Source organism: Protomyctophum bolini (assembly GCF_963924005.1).
Source record: "Protomyctophum bolini genome assembly, chromosome: 1".
Lineage (NCBI taxonomy): Eukaryota > Metazoa > Chordata > Actinopteri > Myctophiformes > Myctophidae > Protomyctophum > Protomyctophum bolini.
In genome coordinates, this window is record NC_137862.1 from 33,504,652 (window position 1) to 33,523,412 (window position 18,761).

Here is an 18,761-nt window from a genome sequence, read left to right on the forward strand (position 1 = left end):
AATGTGGAATGCCCTACCAACAGTCATTAAGACATGCAAACCCTTGACTCCTTCAAAACCGCCCTCAATGGGCACCTACGGACGGCTGCATTTAGAAACTGGCCCCCATAAAATCTGAATCCCCCACCCACCCCTTTTCCCCCTCACTGTAGCCTATATGTTTCTTTTCCATTTTTACCTCCTCTATGATGATTTCCTGTTTTGACTATATAGTTGTGTATATTCTACGTCTAATTGTTTTGATGAATTGAAAATGGTGGGCCCGTAAACAAGTGTAATGCTTTATGCCTTTTATGGTGTCGTCCACTGACAATTAACAGTTGTTGTATTGAGTTGTACTTGAAATGTACTGTAATTCTGCAAACTGTTAATAAATCAATCAATCAAAACACACACACACACACGCACACACACACACGCACACGCACACGCACGCGCACACACACACACACACACACACACACACACACACACACACACACACACACACACACACACACACACACACCTCCTAAAATAAATATGTTCACATAGGCCTAACCAGACTGCAACTGTTTTTTCCCCTGGAGACAGGACGCCATCTAGAGCTTGTGTTTGGTCATGTGTTCAGTTGGAAAGTAAATCATGCGAATCCCTTGACTCCTTCAAATCCGCTCTCAAAGGGCACCTACGGACGGCTGCAAATCGAAACTGGCCCCCATAAAATCTGAATATTTCAATCAATCAAAATCAAAACAGTTAAAACGTTCATTTTGTATGCTGGATTAGCCACTGAGAGCATGCCGGCAGACTCAGACACAAAGACAGGGACAATGTGGTCTTCTTATTTTCTGTTTATGTTAATAGACTTTAAAGCTTCAATATGGACAGGGTATGTGCCACATATTGAAGCTTATAGCTGACATCTTGTAATGCAGTGTAATTTCAGGCCATGACCCCTCAAAATAATTATTATATGTGAACTGGGAAACCCCCTTCCTGGCAAGCACTTGGAATGTAGGAGTTGAGGCATTTTAGTTTGACTCAGTTCCACAGATAAACATTGTGAAAATAGCAGATCTACAAGCTCACTATGCCTCGCGTTGTGAGCTTGTAGATCTGCTATTTTCTAAATAGCAGACCGTCACTTCTAGCCTGACAGATGAGGAAATGTCCTTCAGCCAGTTTGTTTGCTCCAGTGACATCAGCAATGATGTCAACCATAAGTGACATCATTGCTGAAGATATAGTTATAAGCTAGGCTTAGTTTCATAAACCTCTTTGTACACTGGCAAACACTACAAAGTAAAATTAACATTGCAAGAGTCCGAGGGTAAATCTCAACAACAATTTGAAAGGACAATACGAGGTGTGCTCTAAGCTAAGCAAGTCTTTAAATGGTTACACTATTACCTAAACACTGAATAAATTGCTTTTGGATAATTTTTGCCAACGGGAAGGTCAATTGTCAGCTTGCATAGATCCCAGGTGGTAAGGACTCACTTTTGATCTGTAGAAATGTCTCTGCTGTTAAAACAGACAGATTGTGTAAATAGCACCACGAGAACAGAGAACCCAGTACTTTCGGGCTTGTCTAATCAAAATGGCCGGCGTAGCATTTCCATTAAGCCTGTTGGAAGACCAGGCGGAGGCCCACAACAAATGCAACTAAGCCACATAAATGGCTCCCGCACAATCAATTATGCTAGCAGCCAGCCAGCTCCCACAGCCAACACTGTCATCAAGCCTGGAGACGACTGGAAGAAAATTCTGAAACTCCTCCCAAAGGACACAAGGTTGAAAACTTTGGATGTGACTGCTACTAAAGGCAGCGAATTTGAAGATTACGGTCTAAAGAGGGAGCTTCTTATAGGAATCTTTGAGATGGGCTGGGAAGAGCCATCCCCGATCCAGGAGGAGAGCATTCCCATTGCACTATCAGGAAGGGACATCTTGGCCAGAGCCAAGAATGGCACGGGAAAGAGCGGAGCCTACCTCATTCCCTTACTCGAACACATTGATCTGAGGAAGGACTGCATACAAGCTCTGGTCATTGTGCCTACAAGAGAACTGGCTCTGCAGGTGAGCCAGATCTGTATCCAGGTCAGCAAACATATGGGTGGGGTGAAGGTCATGGCAACAACAGGCGGAACCAACCTACGGGATGATATCATGAGACTCGACAAAACGATACATGTGGTCATTGCTACTCCTGGGAGGATTTTAGACCTCATCAAGAAGGGAGTAGCCAAAGTCAACCAGGTGTCATGGATGAGGCCGACAAGCTCCTGTCTCAGGACTTTGTGGTGATGGTGGAGGACATTCTGGGCTTCCTGCCTAAACAGAGGCAGATCCTGCTTTACTCTGCAACGTTCCCCGTCAGCGTGCAGAAGTTTATGAATTCTCACTTGCATAAACCGTACGAGATTAACCTGATGGATGAGCTTACCCTGAGAGGGGTGACTCAGTATTATGTCTTTGTGACTGAAAAGCAAAAGGTTCATTGTCTTAACACCTTGTTCTCCAAGCTCCAGATCAACCAGTCCATTATTTTCTGCAACTCCTCTCATAGAGTAGAGCTCTTGGCCAAGAAGATCTCCCAGCTGGGCTACTCGTGTTTTTACATTCATGCAAAAATGAGACAGGAGCACCGCAATCGTGTGTTCCATGACTTCCGAAATGGCCTGTGCCGCAATCTCGTCTGCACTGACCTCTTCACAAGAGGAATAGACATACAGTCTGTCAACGTCGTCATTAACTTTGATTTCCCCAAGCTAGGGGAAACATATCTTCATCGCATTGGCCGATCTGGCCGTTTTGGACATTTGGGTCTCGCCATCAACCTGATCACTTATAATGACCGATTTAACCTCAAAGGCATTGAGGAGCAGCTAGGAACAGATATTAAACCCATTCCCAGCACCATTGACAAGAGACTATACGTGGCATAGTACCAGGGCAGATCAGTCCATCCTCCATGTCTAGATGCAACCAACTGTGTCTTTGAATTAATTATTTTCCATTTTTCTGATGACTCTTCTACAGTGTAACTCTGTAGAAGAGTCATCTAAAATGGGTCTGTCTGTGTCTGTCCCGGGATAATACTGCAGACTGCCGGATCAATCAGTACCACATGCCTTGTGCATGCTTCCAGTAAGGCCAAGCTAGTACCTGAATACAATTCTCGACATTGCTTTATTTTTATTTTTTTAATATTTAACTTGAATTTAATTGATATAATAATAATGGAATTTAATGGCGTTCGGGAACGGGCTGAAACCAAAAATGGCGTCATACATCATGTAGGTCATGGATGACTGATATCATAGATTGACCACATGAAGTCCCAGATCCACACGGGAGCCATGCTTTTATCAAACCCAGTATCTGATTAATGTATAGCTTCCATCCGTCTTCCTGTTGTGTAAATTGATGGATCCATTCAGAGCCCCACATACTGAAGATACCAGCAGGGGACATTGAGAAATATAGTGCTCACTTGAGAAGCACTCTGCTGCGTGAAGCTGAAAACTGAATGTCCCCCATTGGATGACAGGTCTAATTGATTATTATTTGACTTCTACAGAGCCGTGTCATAATCTTTTTTTTTTTCTTTTTTTTTCTTCCACTCACATGACCATAAATGTAGTAGCCTACTAAACAACCTTATTTCCTTTTGAGGATTGTACTTTTGGGGGGATTTGGATCTAGTTATTACTAGTGTTTCCAGTAATTGTTTTACATTTTGTTTATTTTTTATTTTACCTATTTCTTTCCCCCACACATGCATTTCTGCATTCTGCAAACTGGAACTTATTTGAATGAATCAATGGTTATTTTAACCAAACTGTGTAGTTTATGTTAAAGTACATCTATATGTTATTATACTTGAATTAGTACATCTGTATGCTGTAAGTCTTAGCTCCAGTCCATACCAACAACCACCCACAACTATCCTCTACACTCCCTCAGTTTAGCCTTTGCTAAAAAACCTGAGGCTGATTCCATACAAATGCCTTCTACTGTAAAGTAGTTCTCAAACTTTTTTGTGTCAAGGACCCCTAAAATGATATGTATTTGGCCAATGGAAAAGTGCTTTGTGCCAGGGACCCCCAGAAGAGAAGATTTGTGTTACAAAATTATTCACTTTCAAGATTTTTCTAAAAAGTTCAAAAATGGCAGATGTACAAGTGACGCACTGTGAGCTTGTAGGCTACATCTGCTATTAATCTTCTCAGTCCTAAGAGATATTTTGGGGAAGAAATTGCTATACTGTAGCTAAAAATCATGTAAACTGTGAAGTGAGGGCGCTCTTACAGTATATCATCATACGGTACATCATATCAATGAATGCCTTTGAGTCAAAAAGTCCAAATCAGCCAATTATTATCATACAACAGCTTAAGAGGTTCAAGTATTGTATCTCTTGAGTATTGCGCAATGTTTGACGTCTCTCTACCAGCCACATTTCTATATGTCGGTGAGAGTTGAGCCTCAGGGGCCACATAGGGATGGACTGCACTGTCTACTTCCTGATTTTCAATCGGAGTCATTATTTAAAGGCCTTGCAACAGTCTACCAAACAATAGGCTGCTTGGTGGTTACATGGCTGTGGGTCCTGAGACCTGAGTCTTGCACTTAATGCTGCTGCCAGCTGGGTGGGTAATGTTTAATGCCTATGGTTATATTCATGTTTATACTGACCTGTTGATATTGTAACTAACTTGCTGTGATAATTCAGGTTTATCATGTGCCAAACTGACTGCTGTGGCGAGAGGGAGTGTTATGAAAGTACACACAACTGAAGGTATGGACAAATTGTTGTTGAAGCCTAGTATGCATTTGTTAGTGTACTAAATATGTATTTGATATCCCCTCCTTTAGATTGGCACTGCTGCTTTGTTTAGCTTGAGTTCATACATTGATTTGATTGCTTTTAGTGTTTTGAGCCATTTCATATTGTGATCATTGTTTTGTCTTCTGTTTCTTAAAAGGCAATTTAAATAAATGTAAGCCACTTTAGCATATTTAATATAACAGAAATGCAATTCATATACGTGTAAATAAATGGCTCAATTGAATAACAACATTGCTGTAATTTGCATCAGTTGAGTCCCAGTTTCAATGTATTGATTTATAAACAGTATGCAGAATGAGTACATTTAATTCAAACAAAAGTACAACTCAATACAAAAACTGTGGACACTATATGATGAAGCATTACACTTGTTTACAATAAGGCCCACCATTTTCAATTCATCAGAACATTTAGAGACTTACAATTATACACTTCTATAAAAATCAGGAATGATTGAATGTAATATGTCAGGTATATCAAGTTAGTTTCAGCCTTCTAGTGGAATCTGATATTTCCTCTTGATGAGGCAAAGACAACAGCACGCTTGCAGACAAATCGGGAGCAGAATACCTTAGAAAATATATAGTATAAAGAAATAAACGTAATTTTGACGAGCTGTGTGAAGATGAGCGACTATCCAATGCAGAAAGCTATTTCAGAGTTAATATTTTCAATGCCAATCTGGACATAATCAACCAGCTGTCCCAAAGATTCATTAGTATGCGCGAGATCTATCTCATGTTTGAGGCTCTGCACCCCATGACCCTCCAGCATGCAGGCGACGATGAGCTATATCGTGAAAAGGCAAACCGTCTATCTGACCAGTAAGACGCGCAAACGTGGGAAGCGAACGCAGCTCGTACATATTTGGTTTTTTTAAATATTTATTTTTAAGTTTTTTTTTTTTTAAGTTAAGTTATTTTTAAGTTAAGTTTTTAAGTTAGCCATAACCATATAAGGAGTCCCCAAAGCAGCTATACGTCCAAAAATGGAGTGTGTTGCATCAATCACAAACAAATCACTCAGCTCCATATATGGGCACAAAGGGGGGACACACGGACACACGGACAGACAGACATGATCTGCTAGGTCTCATAGTAAGTGCTCACTGCGTTCGCAATCAAATTGAACCGTTCAGGGAGAGTAATTATTGTACATAATAATTACTCTCCCTTAACGGTTCAATTTGGTAAAAGTAAAGTCTCTGATTGGATTATTATATTATTAATGGTTTAATCTTGTATGAAACTAAATACAGGCCTACTAACAATGCAAACTAATATAATCATATACCCTTTTTGTTATAACCAGTAAGATGCGCAAACGCGGGAAGCGAACGCAGCTCATACATATTTGGGTTTTCTTAAGATTTATTTTTAAGTTATTATTTTTTTAAGTTAAGTTATTTTTAAGTTAAGTTTTTAACTTAGCCATAACCATATAAGGAGTCCCCAAAGCAGCTATACGTCCAAATATGGAGTGTGTTGCATCAATCACAAACAAATCACTCAGCTCCATTATGGGCACAAAGGGGGGACACACGGACACACGGACACACAGACAGACAGACATGATCTGCTATAGGTCTCATAGTAAGTGCTCGCTGCATTCGCAAAAACGTTGCAGGGAAGAAAGCTTTTCATGTCTTGGTGGCACTTCGACCCATGATGGACTTCTTAGTGTTTCTCTCTGGTTTCAAAATGATTATATAACACTTTGGTCCAAACAGTGCCACCAAAATCCCAAAACTAGATGCTAAAATAGCAAATACCTCCACTACATCTGCATATTTGCCTGGAGAGCTGATATATGCTGGTATGAAGGCTATCCACACCGCACAGAAGATCAACATGCTGAAAGTGATTAACTTGGCTTCATTGAAGTTGTCTGGAAGATTCCTGGCCATGAATGCTAGGAGGAAGCTGAGGAGTGCCAGTAAACCAATATAAGCTAATAACACTGCAAAACCAATTGTAGAACCCACCACACACTCAAAGACTATCTTATTATTGTGGTAGTGTGTGTTTTTGTAAGGAGTTGGTGAGGAAGACATGAGCCAGGCTGTGCAGATTATTGCCTGGACAAAAGTAAGAGCCAGAACTGTTCCTCTCTGCTGCATAGCACCAAACCACTTCATAATGTCTGCACCCCCAGGCTTGGAGGCCTTAAACACAGCCAAAACCACCATAGTCTTTACCAGGATACATGAGACAGACAGCACAAAGCTTATTCCAAATGCTGCATGTCTCAGCTGACAAGTCCAGAGTCTGGGACGTCCAATGAACAGAAGTGAGCACAGGAAACACAGTTTGAGTGACAACAAGAGAAGGAAGCTGAGTTCTGAGTTGTTGGCGCGTACCATGGGTGTGCTTCGATGATAGATGAAGATTCCCAGGACAATGGCACAGATAAGTGTGCCTAGCAATGAGATGGTTGTCAAGGAGATACCCAGGGCCTCATGGTAGGAAAGGAACTCAATGCTCTTAAGGACACAGTGGTCATGCTGGGGACTGGACCAGAAGTCCTCTGGACAAGTGGTGCACTCTGTAGAGTCTGCCAAAGAGAGCAGGGTTAAAGGGACAGTATCGTCCTAAAGATAACATACAACATAGCAATATAACGTGAACCAACTTGAACCTGTCTCATTGCTGATCTCTCCCTCAGAACAAGCAATGCAGTCAAAGCAGCAGACAGGTTCCCCTTTCCTTCTGGCCACACGTGTTCCAGGGGAACAGCTCTCACTGCACACTGACCGAGGTGCCTATAGGAAAGTAACAATGATCAATTTCAGTCAAAATAAATTACATTCACATCATGAGCTCATCATTAGCCCTTTAGAAAGCTCACAACTTACTATAGGAAGCATATTCATATAGGCTACTTAATGAATGCTTAATTAACACTTAATAATGATGAACTCATACATGAATTCATCATTAATCTTACAATAAATTAATCTCTGTACGTCTGTATAGGCTATGTACAGTATGTATACGTACGTAAGTACATTTCTCGAGAACCGTTTGACTGATTTCAAATTCGGCACACACATTGCAGATGACCCGAGGGAGTGCACAGTGCCCAGTGTAGAGTGGGTCGGATAGGCAGTTGACCACAACCGCCAGAAAAGGCTCTGGCCGTAGCCCAAATAAGCCAATTGATTGTCATGGCAACCCCTGCCTTTCCAGAATAGCTGATCCCCCTGATATGTCCATATATAGGCATGCCCATATATGGACATACTGATAACCTCTGGGATCTCCATGTAAGGGCATAAAAGGGACATGGACAGACAGATATACAGATCTCCATATATGGGAATAAGAGGACACAGACAGACCAGGTCCCCAGAGTGGCTGGCAGTGGGAAACCTTGAAGCTGCCCCACCCTCATGGCCAAAGCTGGAACTTCAGGCGGGAAGTACATGTACGAGCAAAAGAGTTTAATACAGAGTGCTCGCTCGTTCATGAATCGATTCAGGCACATTCATGGAGGTTAGCAGTTCCGCAGTGCCCAAATCAAGAAAATGAGGAAATATAGTGTACTTCGCGTGCTTCAAATGCCAATGAGCAACTTCCATTGAAATTAACAGACAAGGGGCACGGTGGCACAGTTGGTAGTGCTGTCGCCTCACAGCTAGAAGGTCCTGGGTTCGATTCCCGCTGGGGACGCTGTGGGCACTGGCGGCATGTTCCCTCCTCCGCGTCATCAGTGCCCATACCCGAGGCGGGGGTTGGCGATAGGGCCTTTCTGTGTGGAGTTTGCATGTTCTCCCCGTGTCCCCTAGGGTAGATACCCTCACAAAAACATGCCGTAATCCTGGTCTCTAAAAAACTACCTCCCCCTGGCCAGCCGGGGTGCCTGATGGAGGGGAAAGGAACTGGTCGGAATAACGTAAAAAAAAAAATAATAATAACAGACAGACAGACAGAATTAATGTATGAGTTAATTGCGAACGCAGTGAGCACTTACTATGAGACCTAGCAGATCATGTCTGTGTGTCCGTGTGTCTGTGTGTCACGCTTTTGTGCCCATATATGGAGCTGCTTTGGGGACTCCTTATATGGTTATGGCTGAGTCATGGTGACATGAGTGTGATGGCGTGGTCCAACTTGTGCCCATATATGGAGCTGCTTTAAGGCCCTGCTTCGACATGCCAACGGACAAGTATAACTACGTTGCGTTCGCTTCCCGCGTTTGCGCGTCTTACTTGTCATTAATTAAGCATTAATTACGCGTATGAATTTGCTCCATATCGTAAGTTGTGACCAGCTCAAGTGACCTTTGTGGATTCAAAGCTCCAGAAGATACTGTCTTCATCAAGGATGAGTTGTTCATCTCCGGAGGCTGATTTCTTGAACAAACCTACATTGTGAACCTTTACACTTCCATCAGGCAGCCATGCCCAGTTCATGACATCATAGATTGGTAACGCATCGCCATTCTCATCAAATGTTACATGATCCCCAAATGATGTGGTGAAGTTGATCTTTTCCATGTAATACAAAAGCTAGAAATGTATGAAGAGCAAGTAAATAAGCAAGTAAATAAACAAAACAATCTACTGTATAATACATTTGTTGCATTAAGCACACCCTTTAAATATTCACTATCTGGGCATTAAAATGGGGCATTAATGCATGACCAGACCAATAATAAAGTGTTTTCGAGGACCAATCTTATGGGTAATGTAAATATGGGTAAATATTTATGAGTAAATATCCCCTTTTGTTGTTTCCTATATGAACAACACATGAACATATGTATGCATTATATCAAGATTTAAAAAGAATGAAATAAACTTAGCAGATCTACAGGCTTGTACATCTGTGTCATAATTTTATTATTTTTCATTTCCTTTGCTCGATGTTTTCTGTAAAGCACATTGAGTTGCCTTGATGTTGACACACGCACACACGCACACACACACTAACACAAGCGCGCGCACATGCACGCACGCACACACGCACTGAGGAACAGTGGGAGTGCAGTGCATGTTCAGAACCAACAATCCAAATAGATCTGTGTATCTGTCAGTTTGTGTGCATCCAATTAATGGCCATATCTGATGTAATACTGAGGTCATAGACTGAGCTCCAAGCACTGACAATGACAACAGATGTTGCATAACCAAGGGGCATGCCATGATCTGACATTATACTCGTTATTTGTAATTGGAACCCAACTAGAAACATTAACAGGTAAACTGTGAAATTATATTACACCTGCCATGGCTGTATTGTCTGCAAACTGGCACAGCTGTGCCCACTGAAAGGCCCTCTTCCTGGCACACATTGCAACATGTCATGGAGGGCATGGGCCATAGCATACACAGCCTTGTACACATTATACTCTGGCCTGAGGTTAGACACATCCAGAAGGGTATTTTCTGATGTGTCTAGGTCCTCTTGTCCAGTACACACCCTTCCACCAGCATCCACCCACTCTGACGGAAGGGGTGAACATTTACACTGAAATGTACTCTCCCAGAACTGCCTCACCTATAGAAACACAATGAATACATAAATATAATACCTTGTGATTTATTTTTTAATTAGGTCAGTTGAAATTGGAGCATAAATACTGTAAATACTGTAAATCTAACAAAAGACTCACTAAGGTATTGTCAGGATCGCTATCAGGATGTATTTTTAACAAGAATTCCTTGAGACCTGGTATTTCTCCACGGCGGATGGCAAGACCCAGGACTCTCAAATGTGGCATGAAGTGAGGAGTCTGGAGTATGTGAGGTTTCATCCAACCCACATCGGATATCCATTGCAGACCTGTCACATTCTGCTTCACCACCTGTTGAATGTGTTGAACAATATACTATTATACAGGTAGTATTAACGATGTGAAATAATATCTTCACTGTGATGTCTTCAGTGCAACTCATTTCAGATCATCAATGCCTAAATTAACACATATCATAACCCGGCCCAAACCTCCTCCATCAGATGAACTACATTGATCCCATATACGAATTCAATGACAACGCGAGCTGTGGATTTCTTCATCACGGTGACAATTCTCTGAAGTTCAGCTGGGTCACCGTCCCAGGGCACAACTTCCACATAAGCCAGACAACCCAGACCAGACTGGGCCAGGTCATACTGGAGGATTCGGGCGGCGTCGCGGCCATAGTCGTCATCGTTAAACAGCAGTCCTACCCAGGTCCACCCAAACCGCTTCATAATCTGGAGCATAGCTCGTATCTGATTGGATAAAGATTGGTGACATGATTGGAAGTGCTTTTCATACTCCATAATGTAAATTATCTAATATTTTTTTTAAAGATAAAACACACAGCTCCACATAAATACTGTAAATACACACAAGCAAATTAGGTGATATGCATGACCATGAATGATTACAATAAACTAGAGGGATGTTATTGCAAAGTGTATGTACATATAGCATGCACTTTTTACCAACACATTTTGTCTGTAGACGTTCACCTGGGATGCAGAACTTGGAATTGTTCTAAAGAAGGACGGGAACAGATTCCAATCACTCAAACAGGAACACATGGCATGGTAACTAACCTGCAAAAGGCAAAACCTGTTCTGTAATAATAGCCTAGCTGCTACAGTATTGTACATGTTTGACTAAGGTGGCAAACCTGTGTCTCTCATATGAAGTGGCTGTTACAAAGGAACAAACAGGGACAGGGTGGGGCTACCAAAACAAAAATAGAATTTCCTTTCTTTTTTAAATCTTGCATCACAAATTTCTTGTCGCATACAACTGTTATACCAATCATAAAAGTAATCTTTATAATAAACAGAGTTCATACACTGATATGCCTACAGTTCTTTTTTTTTTAAATAAAATATAACAAGGCAGTCGGAGACTGGATGGGAGTATGCACGTGCACATGGGCGTGTGACATGTGCAGCTTTTGGAGGCCACCACATCAGAAATGAGTAAATTAAAATGTGTTTGATATAAATAAATTATCATTACATTTAAACAAAACTAAGCTCATGTTATTTGGAATTTGTTATTTGGATAATAGATACACTGTAGAGTACAGCTGACTATAGAAAATGTTAACATTGAAAGAGTATATGAAAATGCATTTCTGGGTGTATTACTGAACCACAAAATCTACTGGAAACCCTATAAGCTATGTAAGAACAAAGCTTGCACGGAGCATTGCAGTTCTGGGTAAAACAAAACACATTTTGGACCATAAATCACTACATATATTATATTGCTCACTTGTTGATGCAAGTAGATGCTTGGGTTGTTAATACATTCTGTTGAACATTACCAGTGAATGTTGCATGGGTAAAAGGGGGGTAGGAGTTTAATAAGTTTTATACTTCATCCTACTCCTTTTCTGACATTATTGTTTCTTTTGTTGTTGTTTTGTTTCAGTGTTTTAATTAATGTACCAGTATTTGTTTTCAAATAATGTTCGAAGTAAACTCATTCATTCATTCATTCGTTCATTCGTTCATTCGTTCATTCGTTCATTCGTTCATTCGTTCAGTCATTCAGTCATTCAGTATGTATACCATTGGTGATGGTAAAAGGGGGTTCAGGCTGAAAACTTACCATGGGCACTTTGTACAAACCTATTATACTAGAGATGGCAATAGATTGTGTTGATGAATCGTCACCCACAATGCCGAGCACTGGAGGTGACCCAGCACAGTGCTCATCCAGTTGAAACTTCTCCTCTCTCCCACTGGCCATTGACAATGCTGTGCGAAATGCAACTCCAAGTGTATGACAGGCATCGTAGAGACTATATCCCAGGGTCACATTGGGCAGTAGGCTGTCGTTTCTGTTGATCTCAGTAATAGCAAAAGCCATGGTCTGGGCATACCTAAACCCTGGAATGTTAAAACTAACACACAAAACGCCACTGAAACCTTGATGTACCCTTGTAGACATAATACAACATCAGTTAATCCTGTGGTATTATTTATTATCGTTTCTAGCTTCCTATTGGGATATTCACCCATAGCAAGTGGGGTCCTCTGGCTTGAAGATGAATGACAGCTCAGGGAAGACAGAGGAGGAGTGTATTGGAAACAAACCACCCAAAATAAAGTCGCCGTCCTTGTGAATTCGGTCGAGATTAAACTGTGCCTGTAATTCACAAGAAGAAGAAGGTGAGGAAGACAAAGCAGAGAATGAAGAGAACAATAGCAAGGTCAAGTACATGTATGAAAGCAGGTGAATGTCTAGAGAAGCCCTCATGACTGTTCTCCTCCGCTATCCCCTCCCAATTTCTTTGTCCATTTGCGGAATTTTATAGACAGTGCTATGCCATCCCCTGTGCCAATTTACAGTTTGTCATTGCGTAACCTTTCACAACGCCCATCTAGGCAGAGGCAGAAGTAGGGGCAGGGCTTAAGTTAACATACATTTACAATCCTTTCATATTAAAATAAGGTTGTGTGTCCATCCATCCATCCATCTTCTCAACTTCTCAACAGAGAGCTCCAGACTTCCTTCTCCAGAGCATCATTAGAAACTTCCTCCTACGGATTTGACTATTGGATTTGACTATGGGACATAGTCTCTCCCTGGTGGGACAAGACAGTTAGGTTACTGTCCGAGAGCAAATCAGAGCAGAGGCCGAGTACAAATTTTAGAAATACCCAGACCACAAATAAACCACTGACTGAGTGTTCATGTCTGTCTGTCTCTTTCTTTTGCTTTGGTAAAAAGGATGCCATAGAACCCAAACAAGACAGACATTTCCGTGGCCGGCCATGTAATTTGGTGTTTTGACTATTGTCCAAGGACTGTGCAAATGTGAGTTCTATATTTTTGAAAAACATTGCAATAGTAGTAGGCCTATGTCCTTATTTTGACAAAGTGAGCATTTCATTATAATCAAGGTGACACATTCTAGACTAGTCTGTTGCATTTGAATCATCTTAAAGGAAAAAAGCATTACATTACATTGCTTCGATTGGTTTGACTTGTTTTAACCTTATGTTACACATACAACTCTTAAGGCCTATTCATACTTGAAACGGTGTTCACCTCATCACCGAAAACTGAGTATGAATAGGCCTTTAAGTGATGTCTGTGATGTTATCATAGTGTACTTTGAGGTTTAATAAGATTCAATAAACTACAGCTGGAAGAAGACAAAACGTCTTGTCTTGGCTTTATTCTGCACATGACGCATTTTTGTCACCCACATTATTGGTGGCGGCCAATGCAAAATACCAAGGCCCTTTAACCCATTCTGACCGGGAACCCGTTTTGGTGTTGGCATCATGTTATGCTTTAGCTATTGAAAAATAGCAGATCTACAAGCTCATAGCGCGCCACCGAGTGGCGCGCTACGAACTTGTAGGTCTGCTATTTTTTGAAAAATCGAAGAACGACTGACATTTTTAGAATCTGATCCCGGGTCAGAATGGGTTAATCAGACCAGTGTGTGTCCAGTGGAAACCTCGTATGAATCTGATCTCAGGTCAGAATGGGTTAAGAGGCCCATGATGCAACATATCTGAAAAAGCCATGGTTCCAGTGGGAACTGAGACAGAAAACATGTTGTTTTTACCTAGTTAATGTGGTTGAGGTGTGAGGGGAAAAACTAGTGAAGCCCAAGGCATATTTAACTCCCAAATGAGTCTCTTGGCTGAGTGAGGGCATCAGCAGTTTTTAATTAACTCAGGTCTGCATATCAACAGGCCATAAAAGCCTCTAGGTTTAAAAATGACACTATGCAATAATACTAATTAAATACTACATGTGTGTGTTTGTGTGTGTGTAACAAATATAACAGAATATTAACTTCATATCGCACAACACAAAACAACAATGCTTCATGCTGACTAGTTGCCGCTTTACCAAGGAATATCAAAGGGAAAATTACACATAATTCCATCAATTCCTTTAATACTAAGCAACTAATTAGCTAAGGTAACACTAACAGAAACTCCTGAGTATAGTACGATTGAGAGACTTCTGTTTCCACACAGTTTTGTTTAAAAGCTTTTTTCACCAGCCTGGGAAAACACTGAGTGACGACTCTACTCAATGTCTATGGCTTCACTCACACTGTCACAACACATTGTTGTATAGCTGATGCATGAGACTTGCACAAAGCCCGTTTTGAGCTTGTAGATCTGCTGCGAAGATTTGGCAACTGAGGACCCCCTGGGGGTCCAGGACCCTTTGTTGGAAGACTCATGAATGTATATTCATACACTATACTAACAGGTAAAATACTGCTCAGTATTGGCAGTCTACACTACAGTATAAGGACACTGAGCTACAATGAGTCAAATACTTTGGGTTGTTTATTGCAATAGAAAATCTGTCTCAGACATTCAAAATATCCCAGTTGGTTTTGTTGACCGACATGAGATTATTTAGTATAATGTACCTCACTTACACAATGATATTGTGTAATGGCATCATCATCAATTCAAAATAAAAGACACTCCTGAACCAGACACACACAAAAAAAGATAAATATTCTAGTAAGTTCAACAGTAGTTGTATCATGAAAGTTACTTCATTTTTTATGGCATTCAATCAAAAATAAATATACTGGTACCTATACACCATCTATGAATAAAAATACAAAACATACCCGAAGTTTAAAAAAAGTTAAGTTACACTTGGGTAATATACTTCATTCATTTTCAAATAATTCATTGATAATGAAATGCGAAAAGCTTTACAAAAACACAGCAATATAAGGCCATCATTATGTGGCAACAACTGCGACCCACACTAAGTCAAACGTAGATAACTATAAATCATAAACCAAACCACCAATCTACCCAACTGAGATCTCTGCAGCAACATACTGTAGCTCTGTATCTAGTTATAAATGTACCCATGTCCTTCACATATCTTCAGAACCGTTCTTCCGATCCACATTTGGCAGGTGTATTGCTGACACCTCAGAAGAGTAGAGTTGTTCTGATACCTATATCAGTATCAGAAAAAGATACTGTCTAAAATGCTGGTATCGGTGAGTATGCCAGTCTATGCCACTCTGATACCACATAATTTATCACGAGATAATTTTGATTGCTTCAGTTGGTGTTAGTGGTTCTCAAAACTTTTAATTTCAGGGACCTCATAACTCTGAGTGTAATGGAATCAAAATGCAAGTTATGGGTATCGATATCAGGACGGAAATAATTGTATCGGATGAGCAGTTCTCCACAAATGCCCCCAAAAAGAACCAATATACAAGCTGACAGGGTATCGCATTGTGATTGGCTGTTTTTTTACTTCTTTTTTAATGGCTTGGGTGTTTTCTTTTTTCCTTTAAAAAAAATATATTGTTCAAAATATCAGTAATGGGTGCTCTGGGACCCAAGAATCTGGCATCGGTCGGGCTTTAATCCCAAATGTGATTGTGTGAAAATGTCCTTCCCACACAGTCATCTGTGCAGCACGTTAATGTGACAATTTACACCCCAGGATCGCTCTTCTCCACTGGCAGCAGCTTCTCCTTGGCGGTGTCCTGTGGCGTCTGGACCCTCTTCATTTCTAGGCTTTTGACCCAGGTGTAGGCGGATGAGCCCCCAAGCACCATCATGTTACTGGTCCACCACAGCAGACTCTTAGTAGAAGAGTAGTACAGCACGGCGATGACAGTCTGAGCGCACGCCTTGGCAGTGCCGGAGACGTTGTGCGTAAGCGGGCTGGTGTATTTAATCTGGAGGCCCGAAACGTAGCCGATAGCGAAGCCAAACACTCCACCAAGCGTCATCATGCCCCAGAACTTGGCGGTCATGAGGTGGCTGAAGGTTACGAGGCGTCCCACCTCGCCGAACACGATGATGAGGGGGATGAATAAGATGCAGGCGTTGATGTTGTTATAGAAGGACAGCTTCCAGATGTTTCCATCCACAGCCGGCATCACCTTCTTGGTGTAGATGGCATTGAGAGAGACGCAGGCGCTGGCCAGCACGCCGAAAAACACCCCCGTCCAGGAGAGGGACCCCGCCAGGCCCTCTTGGTCCACACCCAGCCAGAATCCACCTGAACACAAGACAAAAATGCAGGCAATCTCAGTCAGATCACATAGTTTCAATTGTCATTGTCGGCTTGCCCGTAGTTTTCAATAAAAAGAGTGGGTAAATCTGCGTCCTATGGAGGGTGGAATAAGCTACGAGGGACCCTAGGGTACCGCGTCCAAAATTCAGAAAAGGTAACCGAGGGTCCTGAAAGGGACTATGGCCCTTGTTTGAGTTTCAGGCCCTGTTATTAAAGGATTTATTTAGAACCCCGTGGAACTGCTCATTTCCAATAGCTTAAAAACGTCTTATTTATTTTTTTACAAATTTACACCATTGTAACCCACCTAGAATGACCCCGCAGCAGATGATGGCTTTGAGGGAGGTGGTCTGCTTGAGGATGACGTAGGACAGGAGCACGTTGAACACGGTGCTCAGGGAGCGTCCCACCGTGTAGAAGGCGACCCCCACGAGCTTCAGACACAGGTTGTTGAAGGTGATCATGGAGATGAACACCACGGACAGGGGCAGCACCTCCCGGGACGTCTTCAGGTCGAAGCGGACCGAGGGGAAGTCGATGAGCCCCGGACACAGCTTGGACAGCAGCTGCATGGCCCCGCACAGCGCCACGGTCACCAGACACTGGAAGAACGTGACGAACAGCGGCGCGTCCAGCTCGCGGTTGTCCAGCAGGTAGTTGTTGAGGAACACCATGGTGATGGAGATGAACCAGTAAAGCGCCACCACCATGCCGATCTTCATGGCTCTGAAGACGAAAGTCTCCCCTTCGGGTTGCTCCGTGGAGCCGGAGGAGCCGCTCAAAGCCATTCTGAGGATGTTGGAGCGCTTCAGTTGGATCCTGTTCATGACAAGAACAGATGTTGTGTGCGTGTGTGTGTGGTTTAGATTTAGAACGCTTACATTCATACATTCAAGCACGACGTTAAACGCTACATCTGACTTCAGTCACAACAACACTGACTTGAGTTAATACTTCCGAGAACAAACGTACCAAGGATGGGTCGATGACGTCTCACAAAGACACCCATCGCGTCAAGCGTTTAATAATATACTGGTATTGTCAATAATAAGATATTCTTACAGTTTACAGGGATCAGGGATGCAACATTTGGCAGAACTTGAACATTTTTGTTCTAGCGTCGTGATTAAACCATGATCAGATTAAAGTTGAAACACGGGACAACTAACTTCCATTAAAGACGCTATGTTATGACATCACTGATACATCCTTCCGAAAAGGAATACTTACTTCCCCGTCTAGTGCCCATAGAATTATAAAGGGGTCTGCCACAAACGAAGACGATATGTCTATGAGGTCACAGTCACACGTTTCAGGCAACGGGGGTTTGATTGATTAATGATTTATTAACAGTTTGCAGCCAGGATTACAGTACATTTCAAGTACAACTCAATACACAAAACTGATGAGGAAATCATCATAGGAGGTAAAAAGCGCGGTGGCCTGCGCTTAAAAAAAAAGGGGGGGGGGGTGTTTCTGTTTAATACATGTATAGTTTAGAATTGACTAGTAAACTAATACTATTAGGCCTTCTATAATAATTACGAACTCAGCATTATCAAAATCACATTTACTTAACCTGCATTCACCCTAGCCCTGGTCCAGTGCGTCAACGAGTTAGTGAGTCAAGTGAGAGACTGGACCAGGGCTACATTCACCCCACCAACCAATGAATAGTTAATTTGTACTTGCCTAGTTATTTGAGATGTCAAGCCTGAGGTGCTGCCAGAGCTGCCACGCGATATGCACTGCTGCCACTTTGAATGTCAGTAAGGAAGTAAAATAAAACTTCTGGGAATTAGTAAGGAAGTAATGTGGCGTGATTGTACAATTGTACTCCTCCCATCACGTAAGGCTACTTTAACACAAAACCTGATTTTCCTGATATTCAATATTCAGTTCCACCAGCAGATGGCGGAAC

The 18,761-nt window shown here is 41.9% G+C and overlaps 2 protein-coding genes and 1 pseudogene across 4 annotated transcripts; 1 reads left to right on the forward strand and 2 right to left on the reverse strand.

Annotated features, from left to right (window-relative positions):
- The first annotated feature begins 1,641 nt into the window (after positions 1-1,641).
- LOC308320100 (putative ATP-dependent RNA helicase ddx6) lies at positions 1,642-2,930 on the forward strand (annotated as a pseudogene). Its single transcript has one exon. The product of its transcript is annotated as a putative ATP-dependent RNA helicase ddx6 (transcript).
- Positions 2,931-6,476: 3,546 nt separating this feature from the next.
- LOC308320110 (extracellular calcium-sensing receptor-like) lies at positions 6,477-14,892 on the reverse strand (the record flags this gene model as incomplete). Its single annotated transcript, XM_080770429.1, has 10 exons — positions 6,477-7,390; positions 7,475-7,598; positions 9,120-9,347; positions 10,063-10,338; positions 10,454-10,645; positions 10,786-11,055; positions 11,272-11,385; positions 12,404-12,698; positions 12,813-12,943; positions 14,878-14,892. The coding sequence occupies 10 exons, from the start codon at positions 14,890-14,892 to the stop codon at positions 6,477-6,479; spliced, it is 2,559 nt and encodes an 852-aa protein (XP_080626555.1).
- A 210-nt stretch (positions 14,893-15,102) lies between these two features.
- On the reverse strand, positions 15,103-18,673 carry slc35c1 (solute carrier family 35 member C1). 2 transcript variants are annotated; one of them, XM_080766864.1, is made up of 3 exons: positions 18,533-18,673; positions 17,148-17,659; positions 15,103-16,825 (listed from the first exon to the last, which is right to left on the reverse strand). In XM_080766864.1, the coding sequence occupies exons 2-3, from the start codon at positions 17,626-17,628 to the stop codon at positions 16,251-16,253; spliced, it is 1,056 nt and encodes a 351-aa protein (XP_080622990.1). In that variant the 5' UTR covers positions 17,629-17,659; positions 18,533-18,673; the 3' UTR covers positions 15,103-16,250. The 2 variants fall into 2 exon arrangements, with proteins under 2 accessions (XP_080622990.1, XP_080622989.1); XM_080766863.1 differs by lacking the exon at positions 18,533-18,673 and having other exon boundaries at positions 17,148-18,065.
- Positions 18,674-18,761: the final 88 nt, after the last annotated feature.

What these genes read in the sequence shown, in the direction of transcription:
- slc35c1 (XM_080766863.1), bottom strand. Translation starts at nt 17,727, where the DNA reads ATGAATGTAAGCGTTCTAAATCTAAACCACACACACACGCACACAACA. An exon ending in CTGCTGCGGGGTCATTCTAG is followed by an intron (nt 16,826 to 17,147) that starts GTGGGTTACAAT and finishes TCTTGTGTTCAG; the next exon opens with GTGGATTCTGGCTGGGTGTG.